The sequence below is a fragment of the Stegostoma tigrinum genome, chromosome 5, assembly GCF_030684315.1.
Source record: "Stegostoma tigrinum isolate sSteTig4 chromosome 5, sSteTig4.hap1, whole genome shotgun sequence".
Taxonomy (NCBI): Eukaryota; Metazoa; Chordata; class Chondrichthyes; order Orectolobiformes; family Stegostomatidae; genus Stegostoma; species Stegostoma tigrinum.
In genome coordinates, this window is record NC_081358.1 from 78,183,384 (window position 1) to 78,203,421 (window position 20,038).

The 20,038-nt window shown below is 40.2% G+C and overlaps 1 protein-coding gene across 4 annotated transcripts in view; it reads right to left on the minus strand.

The window, feature by feature from the left end:
* Positions 1-20,038, minus strand: part of trappc9 (trafficking protein particle complex subunit 9) — a 169,603-nt gene that overhangs the window by 7,013 nt on the left and 142,552 nt on the right. For 3 of the 4 annotated variants that reach the window (XM_059646081.1, XM_059646079.1, XM_059646080.1), the window contains 2 exons: positions 18,869-19,032; positions 15,998-16,150 (listed from right to left, as the gene is read on the minus strand). In XM_059646081.1, coding sequence (XP_059502064.1) covers positions 15,998-16,150; positions 18,869-19,032 — 317 coding nt within the window. Of the gene's footprint in view, positions 1-14,356; positions 14,760-15,997; positions 16,151-18,868; positions 19,033-20,038 lie in introns of those variants that run through there. The other variant, XM_059646082.1, reaches the window with a different exon arrangement.

Sequence of the window (20,038 nt, forward strand, 5' to 3'; positions counted from 1 at the left end):
CCTTGATTCATGAAAAACTTATGGAAAGGTAGAAAAAAAAGAAAACAAATTACAGAACACATAATATGCTACTCTTAATGTAACAAATTCTATAACTAGGAAAGATTTTTGGCAAATTACAAATATTTTAAAAAAGCTGGTAAAGAACTGATTTTTAAAAATTGAATGCATACAATAAACAGTTGTGCTAGATTAGGTTTAATACACAGAAGATACAATGAAGATCATCATCCTTGAGCTCAATACCCAAAGGAAGCTCCAACTCTAAGCATCACAGACCCGAGTATATATGGGGGCTTTTCTCCCCAAACACACCCCAGCCAAGAACAGGGATCCAATTCAGTACTGTTGATATTTGATCCACACTGGCCATCTAACCAACCTGCTCCCCATAGAATCTGAGTTGCTGTCAACCTACACTTCTGGATATATGTTGCAATCTGAAGCTACAGATAGTGACAGTAAGGGCTCCAATTCCTTTACATCACATGGCTTACCAGGAATCTCTTCCACTTTCACGGTATGCAATTGGTCTATGTTGGAAGAATTTACAAGTTTGTACTCAAACAGTTTAGCCATGTTATGGATAAACCTTCTTTGGCTATCAAATTCAATAACAGGCTTGAACTCAGATCTTTGGACTGACAGGCAGAGATATTCACACTAGGCCAGAAGGCCTCTGTACTGAACACAGTCTTTCCAACAGATTTCAAGACTTAATAAGCAAGTATCATGAGACACCAGACAGGCTTGCATTTACATAGCACTTTATGTAACCTTAAGTTATCCTACAGTACTTCAAATCCAATTAAGTGCTTCTGAAATGTTGTTGTTGTATTGTAGGAAATATAGCAGTCAATTTGGCAAATATTTCACAAATAGCACTATGCTAACCGGAAGACATTGGTCCTCTTGTTAAAGGGGTATTTTCTATTTACTATGACATCTTATGAGATTAGCTAACACAGCAGTGATTTTCTCCTTCCAGAAAGGCAGAAACAATTCTAAACAAACCCTGAAAATGTTAGTCAATTGATTCAAGCTGCCATGTTGACATTCTTAGTTTGGTAGGATGGTATCCATGCAATTCTTTAGACAGGGCCAGTAAATGGCCATCAACACGACACAAGCTAAAAAGCAGTCCTTAAGCTGAATGAGGGCGGTATCCATCCTGGCATCTTCGATACCTGCCTGCAGAGACTGGTTAAAGGTGGTCCAAATTGATGACTAATACAGAATAAACTCTCACACCCTAGAAAAGAAGCATAGTAACAAATGTTCACAGCCACAGGACAGTCCTCTTCAGGTAAAGAGTGCTCATTGGAGAAATTCCTTCTTCAAAAGCAAGATGAAAAGGAAACATTGAGGAAGACCAAGGGAAAAGTTCCCAAAAATCTGAGCTTGAAAGCAGGATATTGCAGGTTACCAAGTTCAACACACACTGTGCCAAACATATATTCATCCACTACTATCAGTGAACCACCCTCAACTGTCACCAGGTTCAAGACATTTCCACTCAGTTTAGTCAATGTATTTTACCTGAACTGTTCCTTCTTAATGAACTTAAGCAAACTACTTCCAAATTACTTTCAACCAATAAATTGCCTTAGATATCCATGAGCATTGATTCGGAAATCTTACACAGTGGCAAGGTAATCTATTTTAGTCAAAATATTAGAGGGACAAATATTGACAAACACACTGCAGGAACTTTCCCTGCTTTTCTTCAAAATGGTGCCAAAGATTAACAACCACCACCTGGGGATAGATGGGGCCTTGTTAGCAGAAAGACGGTACTCCTGACAAAGTAACTCTCCCTCAGTACTGCATCGGAGAGTTAGCCTGAATTCTACACACAATCCTGCTGTGCAATTTGAATTCAAAGCTGAACCGTGGAATTTGATTATGGGGTCTGTTATTCTCTTGCTGTTGAAATTATGTTGCATATGTGACACAACACTTTGAGAAAAAGCACAAAGGCTTGGATGGAATATCATTCTTATACCCCAACCAACACTATTCTTTACTCATTTCAACAATAAATTAGGCAAGATGCAAAACCTAATGGCACTTGACCTCATCAGTTTCACAATGAAATACTTAGTACAATGCTTCTCACACAGTTTCCAACTGCAATCCTATTTTTGTCTTGATAATTGTTTCAAACTTCCTGTGGCAACTGACAGAATGTGGGGAAGATGACTTATCGAGCAGGGAATGGAAGAGCAGCAGTAGGGTGGAGCTATGCAACAGCCATTGGTACTACTTAGCTCATGACCACAAAATTTCAGTACACAACCATATTCAGCCTCTTAACCACTACTTTGGGACGTCTCTACCCATAATTTAACCTGAGATAAAACCATCTTCATGAAAACCTAAATCTCCAAAATTCTCAGCACTCAATGGTATTTGAGAGAATTTCCTCATACTTCTTACAGTTCTCTAACACAACATTACGGCACTATGCTTGGATAAGAAATGTACTAATCAAAATATCATGATTCCTGTAACTGGCATTGAGCTTGATGATAAAGCATTTCGGCATAAAAGGTGTCAAGAATAAATGCACAATATGATGACCTGCTTCTAATTCCAAGGGCATATCTGCAATATCATGACTCATGGGGCAGCACACTGGAAATCACGCCATGCTTTTCCTGAAATTATTATGAAACTAACATTTTTCTGGAACTACACAAAATCCCCCAACTTCAGATTCCAGGTTGATAGAAATCATGAGCCAGATTCAAAAATAAGTATTCGTCATTACTAGTTAGATTAGATTAAGTAAACTCTAACAATGAAGTATCCCAAACACCTTATAAACTCCCCTTCTGTACAGAAACAAGAAAAATGATATGGGACAGACAGAAAACGAGGGAAAATAGTTCCTTAACGATTGTTCACAAGATCAGTTGAGTTGTTTCTTGCTCATTGGAAGGGTTTTTCTTTTTTCAATGTTTCAGTGGCTTGCTGGGACAGAGGGTGGCTGGTTCACTTGTGAAAGGTCTCAGACTTATCCAATTCAATATCACAATTTGCAATAGCGGCTGAAGCAAACTGGTTTCTACCTGCTTTAACAGGGCTAACTGCAGAGAATTAGGAAAGACAGCAACTGCTGCTTTTTCTTTCTCCTGGTCCAATTAGTCCTCTCAGTCATGCTCACAGGCAAAGTCATTCAGTTCCCTGACCAATCACATTGTTGTTGATTGATAATTGGTCCGTAGTCCATAAATCAAAACCACTCTTTAGCTCCAGCTCAGCTGCACATTCCTGTAACCTACAACTACTTTTAGAATTAATGTAGGCCATTCAGCCCCATAACCTGATCCCACCTTCAAAAAAAAAGTACTGATCTGTATGTCAACAATTTTCTTGCCTAAGTTCATGTCCCACAATAATCTAAAACAAAGAATTGAGGATGCTGAAGGTCTGGAAAAACAAAAACAGAAATTTCAGGTGAAACTCAGCAGGTCTGGTACGATCTATGGGAAGAGAACAGAGTTAATGTTTCGAGTCTGATGACTCTTCATCAGACTTGGTTCTGCTTTGTTTCTGTCAGCAATTACTGCTTTTGTTTTATGTCCCACAATATCCTTGCCTATTCTAATCTCAGGAAAAAAATTGTTCAATTTTTTAGAAAAACTCATGAGCTCAAAGCTGTTTGTCCACTGCTTCTGAAACACACATTCCAGCACCACTGTGGCAACACTTCTCTAAGTCAATTTTTGCTCCAAGTGGTCAAGCAATAGCTGGACATAGACAAATTCTCAAAACCACACCTTACAAACAATATTTCGCACCCCTGGGTGTGTGCGGTCCATTAGCAGGACAGACCCATCAGCGGTGGTAGCAGAACAGTACAAAGACATACAAGTATTCAATGTTGACAGCAGACTGCATGAAATTTCATGGCAATATGGGCCAGGATACCTCCTGCTAATTACCATCTGAAGTGATGAATCTATAGTCCTCTGTTTAACACACTGGGTGGAAAGGGCGTAGAATAAATGCTGTGTGGAGAACTTCAATGTGCATCACAAGATCAGCAACACTGTCAGCAGTACGTAGAATGGATAAATTCTTGTTGCCATCATCCTCAATCTCATGTCTCAGTCACATTTATTCATGCAAATTACTGGTGGCAGTTGTCTCCTCCACAGCTCTGTGCAGTGAAATCCATCCTTCATGTTGATAATCACCGCCATCATTTAGCATGACATAACCATCATGCTAAATGGGACAGATTTCAAACAATCGTAGCATCTCAAAACTAGTCAGTCATTCATGAGGTGGCGTGGTCAGAACCAGATTCCACCACATCTTGATTCAGAGTGCAGGTGGGCACGCTCGGAGCAGCATGTGGGAAACCTAAAAATGAAACGGCAAAATGGAGAACACAGGACTACTTGCATGCCAAACAGAAGTGATGTGTAACTGACAGTGTTAAGCAATCCTTAAGCAAAAGCTAAGAACTGAGCTCTACAATGCCACATACATCATGACTAGTAGTGGACAATTGTACAAATTAAACAAACAACCTTCCGCTGACTGTCTGCAGCATCACAAATGCCAGTCTTGAATCAATTCAAGTCACTTCATATAATATTAAGAAATGGCTAAAGGTATTAAACACCACGAAAGCTACAGCCCTCACAATTCTGGCAACAGTACTGAGGGCACTCCGGAATGAGCCAAACTCCATGCCAAGTTGTTCTCATCCAGCTAAAGCCTCTGGAATCTCCTGAAAAATTCAAAAACTGCCCTCATATGTCCTATGAATAAAAAGTAAGACAAATCAATCCCAATCAATTGCAGTCCTATCAGTCAACTCAGCATCATCAAATTGACAGAAGTGGTTCTCAGCAGGATTATCAAGGGGCAGCTGCAACGAAATAAGAGCCTCAGTTTGGTTCCCTCCATATCTACTCAGCTCATGGCCTTGGTCAAAACAGGAACGAGAGACGTGGATTTCACAAGTGAAGCGAGGCTGAATTACCTTGACATCAAGGCAGCATTTGACAAAGCATGACTTCTAGAAAGCCGAGGAAAACTGAAATCAGTCAGAATCGGCAAAAACATTCTATCATACAAATCACAACAAAAATTAGCTGTGATTTTCTAAATCAATCATCTCAACTTCTAGACATTACTATAGGAGATCCTCAGGGTAATGTCCTCGGTCCAACCATCTTGAGCTGTTTCATCAATTATCTTTCCTCCATCATAACAGAATTGCAAATGCTCACTGGTGATTGCACAATGTGCAGCACCATTCATGACTCAGAGCTGAAATAGTCCTTGCATGTATTTTTGTTGTAGGATGTAGACATTGCTCATCCCGAGTCACCCCTGAAAAAGATGGTGAGAGCTGCCTTCTTGAACTGTAGTCCATGTACTGTAGGTAGACACACAATACTATTAGGGTGGGATTTCCAGATTTTGCACTAGCAACAGTGAGGGAATGGCAATATATTACAAGGCAAGGCTAATTTGCTGGTGGCGGTGTTCTGATGTATCTGCTGCCCTTGTCCTTACGGAAGGAAGCTGTTGTAGGTTTCAAAAAAGTGTTGTCTAAGGACCTAAGGTGAATTTCTATAGTGAATCCTATAGATGGCACAGGCTGCGGTTACTGGGTATTGGTGGTGGAAGAGTTGGATGTTTGTGGACAGTGCCAATCACAGTTGGGCTGTTTTCTCCTGGATGGTGCCAAGCTTCAAATGTTGTTGGAGCTACATTCATCCAGACAAGTGGAGATTACTCCATCAGATTCCTGAATTGACGGTGAACAGGTTTTGAGGAGTCAGGAGGCTGAGGTTATTCACTATATTATTTCTAGCCTCTGCTATTGTAGTCACTGTATTTATACTAGCGGGTTTTGAGAAGATTTGTAGCTCAGGTTGAGGTTCTGGATGTGAGTTTGCTCGCTGAGCTGGAAGGTTAGTTTTCAGGCGTTTCGTCACCATTATAGGTAACATCATCAGCGAACCTCTGACGAAGCGCTGGTGTTATGTCCTCTTTCTATTTATCTGTTTAGGTTTCCTTGGGTTGGTGATGTCATTTCCTGTGTTGGTGATGTCATTTCCTGTTCTTTTTCTCAGAGGGTGGTAGATTGATTTGGAGCCAATGTGTTTGTTGATGGAGTTCCAGCTGGAATGCCATGCTTCTAGGAATTCTCGTGTGTGACTCTGTTTGGCTTGTCCTAGGATGGATGTGTTGTCCCAATCAAAGTGGTGTCCTTCCTCATCTGTATGTAAGGATACGAGTGATAGTGGGTCATGTCGTTTTGTGGCTAGTTGATGTTCATGTATCCTGGTGGCTAGCTTTCTGCCTGTTTGTCCAATGTAGTGTTTGTCACAGTTCTTGCAAGGTATTTTGTAGATGACGTTCGTTTTGCTTGTTGTCTGTATAGGGTCTTTTAAGTTCATTAGCTGCTGTTTTAGTGGGTTTGTGGGCTACCCTGATGCCAAGAGGTCAGAGTAGTCTGGCAGTCATTTCGGAAATGTCTTGATGTAGGGGAGAGTGGTTATGGTTTCTGGGCCCGTTTTGTCTGTTTGTTTGGGTTTATAAAGGTGGTAAAGAATGTGTACAGCATGACTGCCTTTGTAAGTTGGGGCACCGAGTGTAAAAGCTGACGAGTCACGTTGCAGCTGCACAAGAATAATTAGGCCACATTTGGAGTATTGTGTGCAGTTCTGGCGCCACACTATAGGGAGGATATGGAGGCTTTGGAGAGGGTGAAAAAGAGGTTGAATCAGGATTTTGCCTAGATTGGAGTATATTAGTTACAGAGTTAGGCTAGTCAAATTTGGATTGCTTTTGCTATGGAGTGTCGAGGCTGATAGAGGTATATGAAATTTTGAGCGGCATGGATAAGGTGAATGATCAGTCTTTTTGCTGGGATGGAGAGACATCCAAGGGGACACTGATTTAAGGGGAGGGGGCAAAATTTCAAGATATGCGAGCAAACTTTTTACACCATGGTAGGTGCCTAGAGTGTGTAGTCAGGGGAGGTTATAGAAGCAGGTATGATAGCAATGGTTCAGAGGCACTAATGCAGACACATGAACAGGCAGGGAAGAGAGGGATACAGACCATGCAAAGGCAGATGGAAACAGTTTATAATGATATTATGGTCGGCAAAAGGTGGGCTGAAGGGACAGTTCCAGAGCTGCACTGTTCTGTATTCTATGTTCTAACAAACTGCATGGAAAGGGACCATTGAACTACCTTTCCAGTATTACCCTCCACCCATACCCATAACACTAATTTTATTTCCTTCTATCTGTCTGTATGCGTGCGCAGGGAGAGTTTCATGAAGAGATTAATGTTTTAACTAGTGGTGTTATATGTTGAAATTTTAGTGTAACTGGAATCTATTTATTTCTAATAAATAGCAATTGTTATGAAGAACAGAAATCTGATCTGTGCTGTTTGTTAACCTGAGTCTAAAAAAACAAGAAACAAAAAAAAAACAGGGAATTTTGCACACCGATAAATCTTAATAACCTTTTGTGGCGACTCCAGGAAGAGTGAGGTTCAATTTCCAGTTCACAACCCCAGTGAGGTTTGACATTTGTAATAGTGTTGCATTATAACCTATCTACTTAAGAGAAGGCAAAATTGGCTTTTGCTTGGCAACGTGAAGATGACTTAGGTATTTGGTGACAAAAGAGACCAGATTGAGAGTTGGGCTGAAGTCCAAACTTCTAAAAAAGGCAAGGCTGATTAAGGCTGACTGTCAGCTATCTTTTTCTGTAAGTCAAGTAGAAAGAAAGAGAGCGCTGAAGGGAGTATCAACACAATGAAATGCTGTGGCTAGTGTGTTTTGCATAAAGAGGAGGGTGAAATTTTTGTAGATTGAACATGATTTCTCGTTGAAGGGAGGCATTGTGTGGTAATCTAAGTCTCCAGATTTGTTCCAATGTGGAAGCAATCACCAGAAGTGAGTTTTATTGCAGGTAGCAAGTTTGGGACTTCTTTTGAAATAGTATTACCACTTTCTAAGTGAAGGGCAGTAAATTATTTGAAAAGGTGCGAGGTAAATTCAACTAACTCCCAAATTTAAAAAAGTTGCAATTCAGCAGATACTGGACAGCACCATATAGCTGTGGTACAGGATTTTAGATTTCTGATAAAATGTTGAGGAATAGCTTTCCTGCAGTCATCTATTAATTGTCCACAAATAGCTTTTATTCAAGATAATAAAATGTGAGGCTGGATGAACACAGCAGGCCAAGCAGCATCTCAGGAGCACAAAAGCTGACGTTTCGGGCCTAGACCCTTCATCAGAGAGGGGGATGGGGTGAGGGCTCTGGAATAAATAGGGAGAGAGGGGGAGGCGGACCGAAGATGGAGAGAAAAGATAGGTGGAGAGGAGATAGGTAGGGAGGAGATAGGTCAGTCCAGGGAAGACGGAGAGGTCAAGGAGGTGGGATGAGGTTAGTAGGTAGGAGATGGAGGTGCGGCTTGGGGTGGGAGGAAGGGATGGGTGAGAGGAAGAACAAGTTAGGGAGGCAGAGACAGGTTGGACTGGTTTTGGGATGCAGTGGGGGAGGGGAAGAGCCGGGCTGGTTGTGCGGTGCAGTGGGGGGAGGGGACGAACTGGGCTGGTTTAGGGATGCGGTGGGGGAAGGGGAGACTTTGAAACTGGTGAAGTCCACATTGATACCATTGGGCTGCAGGGTTCCCAAGCGGAATATGAGTTGCTGTTCCTGCAACCTTCGGGTGGCATCACTGTGGCACTGCAGGAGGCCCATGATGGACATGTCGTCTGAAGAATGGGAGAGGGAGTTAAAATGGTTTGCGACTGGGAGGTGCAGTTGTTTATTGCGAACCGAGCGGAGGTGTTCTGCAAAGTGGTCCCCAAGCCTCCGCTTGGTTTCCCCAATGTAGAGGATGCCACACCGGGTACAATGGATGCAGTATACCACATTGGCAGATGTGCAGGTGAACCTCTGCTTAATATGGAAAGTCATCTTGGGGCCTGGGATAGGGGTGAGGGAGGAGGTGTGGGGGCAAGTGTAGCATTTCCTGCGGTTGCAGGGGAAGGTGCCGGGTGTGGTGGGGTTGGAGGACAGTGTGGAGCGAACAAGGGAGTCACGGAGAGAGTGGTCTCTCTGGAAGGCAGGCAAGGGTGGGGATAGAAAAACGTCTTGGGTGGTGGGGTCTGATTGTAGATGGCGGACAATCTTCTCAAAATTTAGCAATTGGCTAAATGCATTAGGAACCAGTTCATATGAGGTTGACTGGATTGATGCCCAAAATGAGCACGTTATCTTCCATGGCAAAGTTAGACATTCTAGGCTTGTTTCCACTCAAGTTTAGAAGAGTAAGATAAACAGGGAGAGAAACAAAATTGAAAATAGAAAGTAGGAAATTAAGAAACAGCTAGAAGAAAACAGAAAAAGCAGAGACAAATAGATGACAGTTGTTCAGTGACTAGTGACATATACTAAATGCCAAGAGCCTTGTGAATGAGGCACACGAGCTGAGGGCCCTAACAGACTCTTGGAATCACGATTAAGCCATTAGTGAAACATTTGTTCATCTCATCATCCATTTCCATATTATCTATTATTGATGAAAATGCTGCCTTTCAGATGATACAAACTCTCTTTCCAGGTGAACATGACAAGATCTTCTCTGCATTATTTAAACTAAAGCATGGAATGCAAGGAAACTGCATTTTCACATAATGCAAAGTCAACAACTTCAAGTTTTTAAATACCTGTTTTTTGCCCAAGTTTACTTCAATCAGAACTTGTTTTTTTTTCCTACCAAATCAAAACTTGCACATTTCAACTTCCCATAGACCAAACTTTCATCAAATTCTCAAATGCCTTTATTCTCCCTGGCCTCAAGACCATCAGCCCATTCCTTTTGTTTTTTGCTCACCCTTGCCTTACGTATGCTTGAAACCTATTACATCACTGATATTCATTGATCTGAACGGTTAACTGTTAACTGTTTCGGACTCCCCAGGCTTCGCATAACCTGTTGAATATTCCTCACGTTTTTGGTTCTTATTTCAGATTTCATGTTCCTGTAATATTTTGGTTTGATTGTTATTTCAAGCTTGACTTTCAATTTAGAGAAAACATTTTTGCTATCGCTACATTGAATATTAACAAGTTTCTTCAACTGAATTGCATAATCAATTACCTTCTTACACCCTTCAGGTCACAAAGTCTCAATCTTTCAGCTGACCTTATCTGCTGTTGCATTCAATCAACATCTGTCACTGCCCACCACAATCTAATATCAAAAGCAAAACAATAGAACAGTAAATGAAACAAAGGTGATTAGCTAAAAATTATTTTGGTATTACATACCCTTAAAGGGCAAAACATTTATTAAGGTAGAAACAAATACTTGACTTTCACATTTAGAGCTGCAATTTTATCTCAATTCCTTGTATATCACTGCCAATTAGATCATCCTATCAATTAACAAGTAGCACTATAGCTCTTTTAATATTATATAGAAGGAAATGGTTAATGATAAGTGATGAGTAATAACTGTTTCAGAAAATAGATTGGTTTGCATATTTCATTAGTTTACGCCAATTACATCAGGGTGCAGAATAAATTCTTCTTTGAATAAATGACGTTTACGGACAGAAACCAACAAGACAATAATATTCTTGCAAAATAACAATTGGGCAAAAAATAGGTTGAAAGCTGGAGTCTTGCTTGACAACAGCATCTAACAAGAATGCTTGTGTGTATGAAAAACAACAAGCAGAACCCCAAGGAAAGTTTAAGTTGTAAGCAGGGAGCTAGCACAAAACCAACATTCTGTCTCCAGCTAACAGTATTCGGAAAATAGTATCAGAGATAATGGGAACTGCAGATGCTGGAGAATTCCAAGATAATAAAATGTGAGGCTGGATGAACACAGCAGGCCAAGCAGCATCTCAGGAGCACAAAAGCTGACGTTTCGGGCCTAGACCCTTCATCAGAGAGGGGGATGGGGAGAGGGAGCCGGAATAAATAGGGAGAGAGGGGGAGGCGGACCGAAGATGGAGAGTAAAGAAGATAGGTGGAGAGAGTATAGGTGGGGAGGTAGGGAGGGGATAGGTCAGTCCAGGGAAGACGGACAGGTCAAGGAGGTGGGATGAGGTTAGTAGGTAGCTGGGGGTGCGGCTTGGTGTGGGAGGAAGGGATGGCTGAGAGGAAGAACAGGTTAGGGAGGCAGAGACAGGTTGGACTGGTTTTAGGATGCAGTGGGTGGGGGGGAAGAGCTGGGCTGGTTGTGTGGTGCAGTGGGGGGAGGGGACGAACTAGGCTGGTTTAGGGATGCAGTGGGGGAAGGGGAGATTTTGAAACTGGTGAAGTCCACATTGATACCATATGGCTGCAGGGTTCCCAGGCAGAATATGAGTTGCTGTTCCTGCAACCTTCGGGTGGCATCATTGTGGCAGTGCAGGAGGCCCATGATGGACATGTCATCAAGAGAATGGGAGGGGGAGTGGAAATGGTTTGCGACTGGGAGGTGCAGTTGTTTGTTGCGAACTGAGCGGAGGTGTTCTGCAAAGCGGTCTCCAAGCCTCCGCTTGGTTTCCCCAATGTAGAGGAAGCCGCACCGGGTACAATGGATGCAGTATACCACATTGGCAGATGTGCAGGTGAACCTCTGCTTAATGTGGAATGTCATCTTGAGGCCTGCGATAGGGGTGAGGGAGGAGGTGTGGGGACAAGTGTAGCATTTCCTGCGATTGCAGGGGAAGGTGCCGGGTGTGGTGGGGTTGGAGGGCAGTGTGGAGCGAACAAGGGAGTCACGGAGAGAGTGGTGTCTCCGGAAAGCAGACAGGGGAGGGGATGGAAAAATGTCTTGGGTGGTGGGGTCGGATTGTAAATGGCGGAAGTGTCGGAGGATGATGCGTTGTATCCGGAGGTTGGTACGGTGGGGTGTGAGAACGAGGGGGATCCTCTTGGGGCGGTTGTGGCGGGTGCGGGGTGTGAGGCATGTGTTGCGGGAAATACGGGAGACGCGGTCAAGGGCGTTCTCGATCACTGTGGGGGGAAAGTTGCGGTCCTTAAAGAACTTGGACATCTGGGATGTGCGGGAGTGGAATGTCTTATCGTGGGAGCAGATGCGGCGGAGGTGGAGGAATTGGGAATAGGGGATGGAATTTTTGCAGGAGGGTGGGTGGGAGGAGGTGTATTCTAGGTACCTGTGGGAGTCGGTGGGCTTGAAATGGACATCAGTTACAAGCTGGTTGCCTGAGATGGAGACTGAGAGGGACTGTTCCACGTAACCTACAAAGAGGCAGGCATAGCTGGGGCCCATGGCCACCCCCTTAGTCTGTAGGAAGTGGGAGGAGTCAAAAGAGAAGTTGTTGAGTGTGAGGACGAGTTCAGCTAGGCGGATGAGAGTGTCGGTGGAGGGGGACTGGTCGGGCCTGCGGGACAGGAAGAAGCGGAGGGCCTTGAGGCCATCTCCATGCGGAATGCAGGTGTGCAGGGACTGGACGTCCATGGTGAATATGAGGTGTTGGGGGCCAGGGAATTGGAAGTCCTGGAGGAGGTGGAGGGCGTGGGTGGTGTCACGGACGTAGGTGGGGAGTTCCTGGACCAAAGGGGAGAAAATGGAGTCCAGATAGGTGGAGATGAGTTCGGTGGGGAAGGAGCAGGCTGAGACGATGGGTCGACCAGGGCAGGCAGGTTTGTGGATTCGGAAAATAGCTTATTTTGTAGCATAGTTTACAAAATGAGTTAAAGCCACCAACATTTATATTCAAGTCCATTTAGCTCCAACTCTACCGGACAAAATATGGAATCAAATTTGGATGGAAATAACACACTCCAATTTTAGATAAAAATTTGAACTTTTTTTAAAAAAATTGAGTTGTCTAATTCCTCCAGCAAAGTTGGAAAGTTAGAAAGTTAGAAATCATATCATAGACCAAAATTTAATCAAGTTCTCAAATGCTGCATTCCTAGGTCATAAAAGTAATTTTCATGTTTTTATGGTCCTGAGCCATACTGAGTTACCTATTGAAGTTGACAAGCACTTCAGTGCTCCAAAAGGACTTTGGAATTAAGTCAAAATTATCCCCCTCCAGTATAATCAGAACTTTATTAGCTTTAAACACCTATAATTTGTTTAGGTTCATAGAACCATACAAAAGATGACTATTATGCCTCTGCCAACTTTTTCAAAGAGGCATTTAATTAACCCCATTCACTTTCTCTTTCCTCATAGCCTTGCAATGTGTTTCCTTTCAAAATTAATATGGTTGGAAAGTTACAATTCAATCAGCTTCCACTGCCCTCATTATGTGACAAATCTATTACTGCATAGTAGTCAAGTAATTTATTTTCACACTCCCAAGCAAAATAATAATTTGGCTTGCAGATCCTTTAATTTTTTTTATAAAACAGAAATGTCATATACAACAAAATCTTTAGGCATTTAATTAACATTTTCTGTTTAAGATAAAAATGGGACTGAAGAAGTACGTTTCCCTCAACTGAAGCAACTGACAGCAAAAAGCTGCAGGCCATTTTCCACTTGTGACTTAAATAGTGTGAATAAACCACCAGGGGTGGAGGTAGGTTGTTCCTGTGGCACTGCAGTAGTTTCCCTAACTGTGAACCAGTTCAAATCCCACCTCTCCAAGGTTGAGTTATAACCTCTCTGAACAGGTTGATCAGAAAAATAGATTACACTTTTCAGTTCAAAACCACGTAGGACGAGCATCTTTTGGCCCAGTGGTAGTATTCTTATCCTATTCCTATTCCTGGACCTGGTCTCACCTGCTTCAGGGGTGTGTAACAACATCTCAAACAGGTTGACTAGAAAAATAGGTGAATTAAACATTTAGAAACTACCTGGATAAGGGCTGTCTTGTGGCACAATGGTTATATCTGTATACCTGGTCAGGTGACCTGGGTTCAAGAATCCCCCCTGCTCCACAGGTGTCTAATAACATCTCTTAACAGGCAGATTAGAAAAACAGGTGGTTTTTTTTGTGTTGTAATATAGTTTAAAAGAAATCTCGAAACACCCCAGTTTTTATTTTCATTGAAATCAGGAACAGGCAACCTATCCACAACACCAAAATCATGGCCAAACAGCAATATTAAAATGAGTTCCGATAAATACATCAGACTATAGAACAAAGCTGGAATATTTCAAGTTTTGATAAGAGACCAAAGGGCAACTGACACCAGCTTTTATAGCTGTGTAAGACAATGTTTTTAAAATGATACAATGTGATTATCTATGTTGGAATGTTAACTATATATGCTGTCAAAGACAAACTACATTCAGAAAACAAGATTAACTCATTTTAAACGCTCAACCTAAAACTGAAAGAATCAGTCATTATGCATGTTTGCTTTATATTTCAGAACAAAATTGTACATGTGTAGAAGTAGTTTTCTTTGGATCAGTGGATAGCCACAAATGATTACAAAGTAGCAAACCAAGCACATGATTTGTTTCAGAATGATTAAGTTCCAAGAACAGAAAGACTTATTACACGTTTCCTCAAATCAAAGATTAAGCACAATAATATACACAAGAATATTACCAATTGTGATGCATTTACTGTAGATTCTTTAAGAAAAATGTAATAATTTAGTTGTTTTGTTAACTCCTGTTCCACTGATTTACTTCACTCCAGAATAAAAATTTCCAAGTCCTCAGCCCATGAGAAGTTGTTGTTCCAAATTATCCCTTCCATCTATCAATTTACCCAATCCTCTTCATTTCTGTTGCTGTCTGGCCAAGATGCGTTTCTCCACCTTCAATGTCAGATGAAGAAATGAAAGGTTCACAAATTAACCTCAAAAGAAACCCTTTAAAAAAAGAATGTTGAGCCAAGCTTTGTATCAGTTCTCAGGAAGAATAGATCAAAGACTGATTATTGACACAATGATTATGAGAAATAATGCTGAACTTCCTACTCTCAATCCTTTTAGAGATCATCCACAAATCTCACACATCACATGGCCAAGTCTCTTAAGTGCAAAACATCGACACACAATGGGATAAATAACCAGTTCCTCAAATTTTGATAATACTTATTTACGGGAATGATCACCAAAACAGAATTAGCTAAAAGAGCATTCAGGCTACAAGGTTAAAGGAATCATTTGATGGATGTGAACATATTTATAATGAAAGAAGATTGGAATTGAGTCAAATAAACCCTTAGAATTCTTTAAAAAAATATATTATTCTTGTCTCATCCACATTTGTGAAGCATGTGACAAGTTGCTCCCTACAAATAATTTCCAATCAACACATGCTTTGAAATGAATTTGGTTGTTGCAGGGAATAAAAAGGTGCTAGGTATAAGAGGCAGGGGAAGTCAAGTTTACCAGCAGCAGTCTTAATAATAAAGAAGAGAATGGATGCCAATAACAAGAAAAATAACTCAAATACAAATGCAATAAGCTCTCGAGTCGCATAAAGGGCAATGATACAAAATCAGCAGCAAATATAGCATTTATAACAATAAAAAGTCTTCATGCATCAATATTTCATGATTCCATGACTGGATGACAGACTTTACACTTAATGCAAAGGAAGAAAAGTACATCTAAGGTAAGAAAACAATGCTTGTTAATGCCAGTAATTTGAACTGTAAAGTAGTATCTAGGTTTAAAATTGCAACTAGTTTAAATGCCTAAAATAGTGTGGTTGAAAACTAAATTACTGTTATAGCTGCAGGAGATCTTGATTTTAAGTCTGCCAAACCAAATTCGGATCAACAAGTCAACATTCCTCAAACATACCCTGTAAATGACTAATGGGCTGTCTTCCATCTTTACTCCATTGTTCCTCCACTGAGCACAGCCACAATGAATAAAATTTCAGGCAATTTTCCTGGACCAGAAATTTAAATGCGAATGATCTTTCAAATCCCCACAAAACAAATTGCAGATTCCTTCTTCTGACAAACATGGATATATTTTCAGCTATTTTGTTTTACCAGCCAATAATGGATCATCACACATTTTATGTCATAGATGCTTACCATCATTCAAGTCCTGGAGTAGATTTTCTTGACAGGAGAAATCTAATTTCACTTGAATATTCACTGTAAAAACAGCTATCTTCCCAGATTCAAGTGGAAATTGTGCTCGCAATTCTTCTAAGTCCCAGCTCAGGAAGTCACCATACAGTTTTTCTGTGAATGATAACAGAACTTGATTTGTGATATACTGATACATTCGACCAATCTGTTAGATTGACCCGGTCAAGCTGGTAACTGTAATGAATGTTATGCGCTGTTTTTAGGTCAAATTAATCAACATTTCTGCATGATCATGAAATCAGTTCATTGAACAGATTTCAGTACAGAAAGTGAGTTAACTCAAATAAAAGAGGAAATAGAATTAGAAAAAAAACTTAGAAAATTCAGACATTACAACGCCAGATGAAACAATCCAAAATGGTGATTAATAATAGCTTTTATCAGAAAAACATTTGTACTAAATGATCTAAATAATCTAACAGATCTTTTCACTATGAATCATATACTTCACTTATTTTTATTTAATCCATGAAATGAGATTAAATAATCATTGCTTAGTTCTGGACCACATTCAGCATTAGGAAACCAGAGTAAAATGACTTTGATGTACCCCTTTTCAGTTGACAACATACAAGACAGATAACATCCATACTACAGACAACAAGTCTCACAGTTGTAGAAAATAGTGCACTCTCTCTAAATTGTTTTAAAGCAAAATATCTGATGTTTCCAAGTTACTGAATTCTTATTTCCATAAACATTTGTATAGAAGATGCATCAAATTGTCTCAGTACAGCATCTAATTAATTACAAAATATTTCGCATTCAAGTTCAAGGGATTTTTTTTTAAGTGGGTAAACAACATAGAGTAATGTCCCAAAAAACACATTGCAAAATTATACATGGACGTACAGTTTGAAAAAAAATTCTTAAATATGGTACAGGGGGCAAATTTCTCAGTAGTAACGGTCAAGGGAAGTCAAACCATGTCATCTTGACAGCAAGATTTTGTTTAGAGTTTAAAATATGCCAAGACTAATGTTAACTGTGTTATTTACAACTCTGTTTCACAATGAAAATGTTTTTGACTATAGTATCTACAATTATCATCACATGGCCAACATTTCTCTGTTTAGTGCAAAACACGCATCCTCATCCCCGCCGTGTTCAGCTTTCCACTCACCCTCTGATACCTCAGAGTGTACAGCCTTTGATTCCAGATAATCTCCCATCAGCCCCCACAGCATTCCACCTTCTTGTCCACAGATCCGGACAGCATTCCCCTTCTCCCCTCACACAGTCCCCGACAGCATTCACTCTTCTACTCCAGACACTGACGGCATTCCATGTCTCCCCCAAAGATACAGAAAGCATTCTTCCTTCTTCCTCACAGACTCTACAACTTCTTCCATGTTCCCCTAACTTGCCCCAACAGATTTCTTCAACCTCCATCAAGGATGTTGGTGGTATACAGGTAAGTGTTACTGGGCTGGCAATCCAGAACCCCAAATTAATGGCGTGGTGACATGGATTTGAATCCCATGATATATGTGAAACTTAAATTCATTTGTAATAACTGGAATTAAACAAAAAACTAAAATGGGTACCACTGTCAATAATCATGAAAATTTGGTTCATCAACATTTCATTAGCTGGATTTTCTCTGCACAGATGCTGCCAGATCCACCGAGCTTTTCTGTTTTTGTTTCTGATTTTCAGCCTTCACAACTTTTTTTTTTTTAAATTAAGAGCTGCTAAGAACAAACTGCTCAGCTGATCATTCTGCCAAGAAATCTTTGTACATCAGTTCAGCATCAAACCTACTTGTTGCTTTAAAAGTGATTGAAGAAATATTGCAAGATTGTACTTCCTGACCAAACTGAGTCTGCGAGAGCATTTTGTTTAAAATCTGATATCGACATAGATTTAGATAAATGATACATCATTATTTACAATTATAGATTTATTGGGTACTCTTTGCAATCAGAAAAAAAAAGTGTTCTCATTTTATATTATCACCTACAGAAAAGAGACAAGAGCTACAGTGCTCTCTTCTGCGCTTGGTCGTAAGTGTCACAGAATCATTGCTGTGCAGAAGAGGCCATTGAGCTCATGTCTACACTAGCTCCCGGAGCATTTTTAGGTAATGCCATTTGCCTGCCTTTTCCATTTAACCACGCTTACCATTTCTACTTAAATAATTATCCAATATCTTCTCAAATGAAGATGTTTCTACCAACTTCCAGGCTCTGCATTCCATCCCCTAAAAACTTGTGCTTTGGGAAAAGGTGTTCTCCTGCCTCACATTTGTTGCTTTTGAAAAGCACTTTAAAAATCCTATCCCGAAATAAAACAAACAAACTGCGAGTGATGGCGATCTGAAACAAATAAAAACAAAAATCGCTTTAGAAACTCAGAAGTTCTGGCAGCATCTGTGGAGACCGAATAGAGGTAACCTTCAAGCCCAGTGAACCTTCTTCTGAATCTGTTCTAAAGGATAATTTAATGAATGAATAATTCATTAAGTGCCACCTACATGCCTTGCCCATGAAGGCCTATGAATTCTTCCTCTTCCACTCAGTTGATCCAGAACAGAAAATCCTCTCAATATCTTAATTCCTTTCTCATTACTACACAATATTGAACCCTGCAGTTGATGCGAATTACAGTTATGCGTTTAACATCTCCAAATCAATGGCATTTAAATACACACAAAACTATCACATCATTTTCTATTCTGGGGTTAAAAGGGCAAAAGCTCAAAGAGCGCAAGGCAACAAATAAATTGCTGACAAAGTTATTGCTTTAAAATTAAAGAAATTACTGTCATAAAGAGACATACATTCCCACTCTCAACATATTTATACTAACCTTTATTATTCACGGTCTTAGCAGAGACCTCTAATGTTTCGAGAAGCTCTGAACCAATATTCTCCAGTTTGATGGTCAGCTGTTGCAATTCCCCATTAAACAACTGAATAGATACACTATTGGATACTTCATCACCTGAGGATGGCAGCAGAATGTGTGCAGACCTAGAGCAAAAATATTTTTATTCATGTTAACTTACAATCAATTTTATGCAAAATGACAGTTAGGTTTTCATTATTACTGCTTAGCATTTATGAGGTTTAAGCTACCCAAAAATACATCAGTCCACTAAAAACTAAAATCAAAACCACATAGCATCTACACATATCTAATACTGTAAAATGTGAATGAGTAAATTACAACTTTTACAAACCATAGCTACTCTTCCTTTCACATAGAAGAATCCTACAAGGTTACCTGATACAACAGTTATAAATAAATAACTGATGCACCATATTCTTCAGGTGTTTCCTTTTGACCATAAAAATGATGATTACAGGTAAACAAGGTAAATGGTACAATCTTAAGAATTATAAGTGATCATACCTATTAATTTTGGTTAACAAATACTACAAATCCGAAACATAAGTGGCACTTCTCTGTTACATTTGTACTTAGCCCGTAGATATAATTTAATAACTTGATTTGCCAAGTCAAGCTCTCTCACAAAGCTTAGCATAGTCTCTTGACCAATTGACAGTTGACTCAGTGAGCACCATAACTTATTAATTTTGCATAAACCCTAACAAATTGTACCAAGCTTTACAGTTGTCACCATAAAAAACACAACATCACTGTTTTTCAATTAGATCAATCAGACAGGTCACATTACAATTATCCCTGCCACTCCATTTGGTCCACTTAACCATTAACAACAACTAACTGATCCAATCAACTGACTGGCTGCATTTTAGGTAACAGCTTTTATTTTAAATTAGAGCTCCATCTGCAGGTATAACAGCTTATTAAACTGCTAGTTGTGGGTTGGCTAATCCAGTTTCTGTTAGAATGATCACAAAGCATAAGGAAAATCTGTACTTTCAGTCTTAAACCCTTTGTTTACAAAACACATGAACTATTACAAGACAGAAAGGAGGCATATTTCTGCACGGACCTGGTCCTTAGAATTTGAATGCAAGAGGGGTTTAGATAAAAATCTTTTCAAAGGCA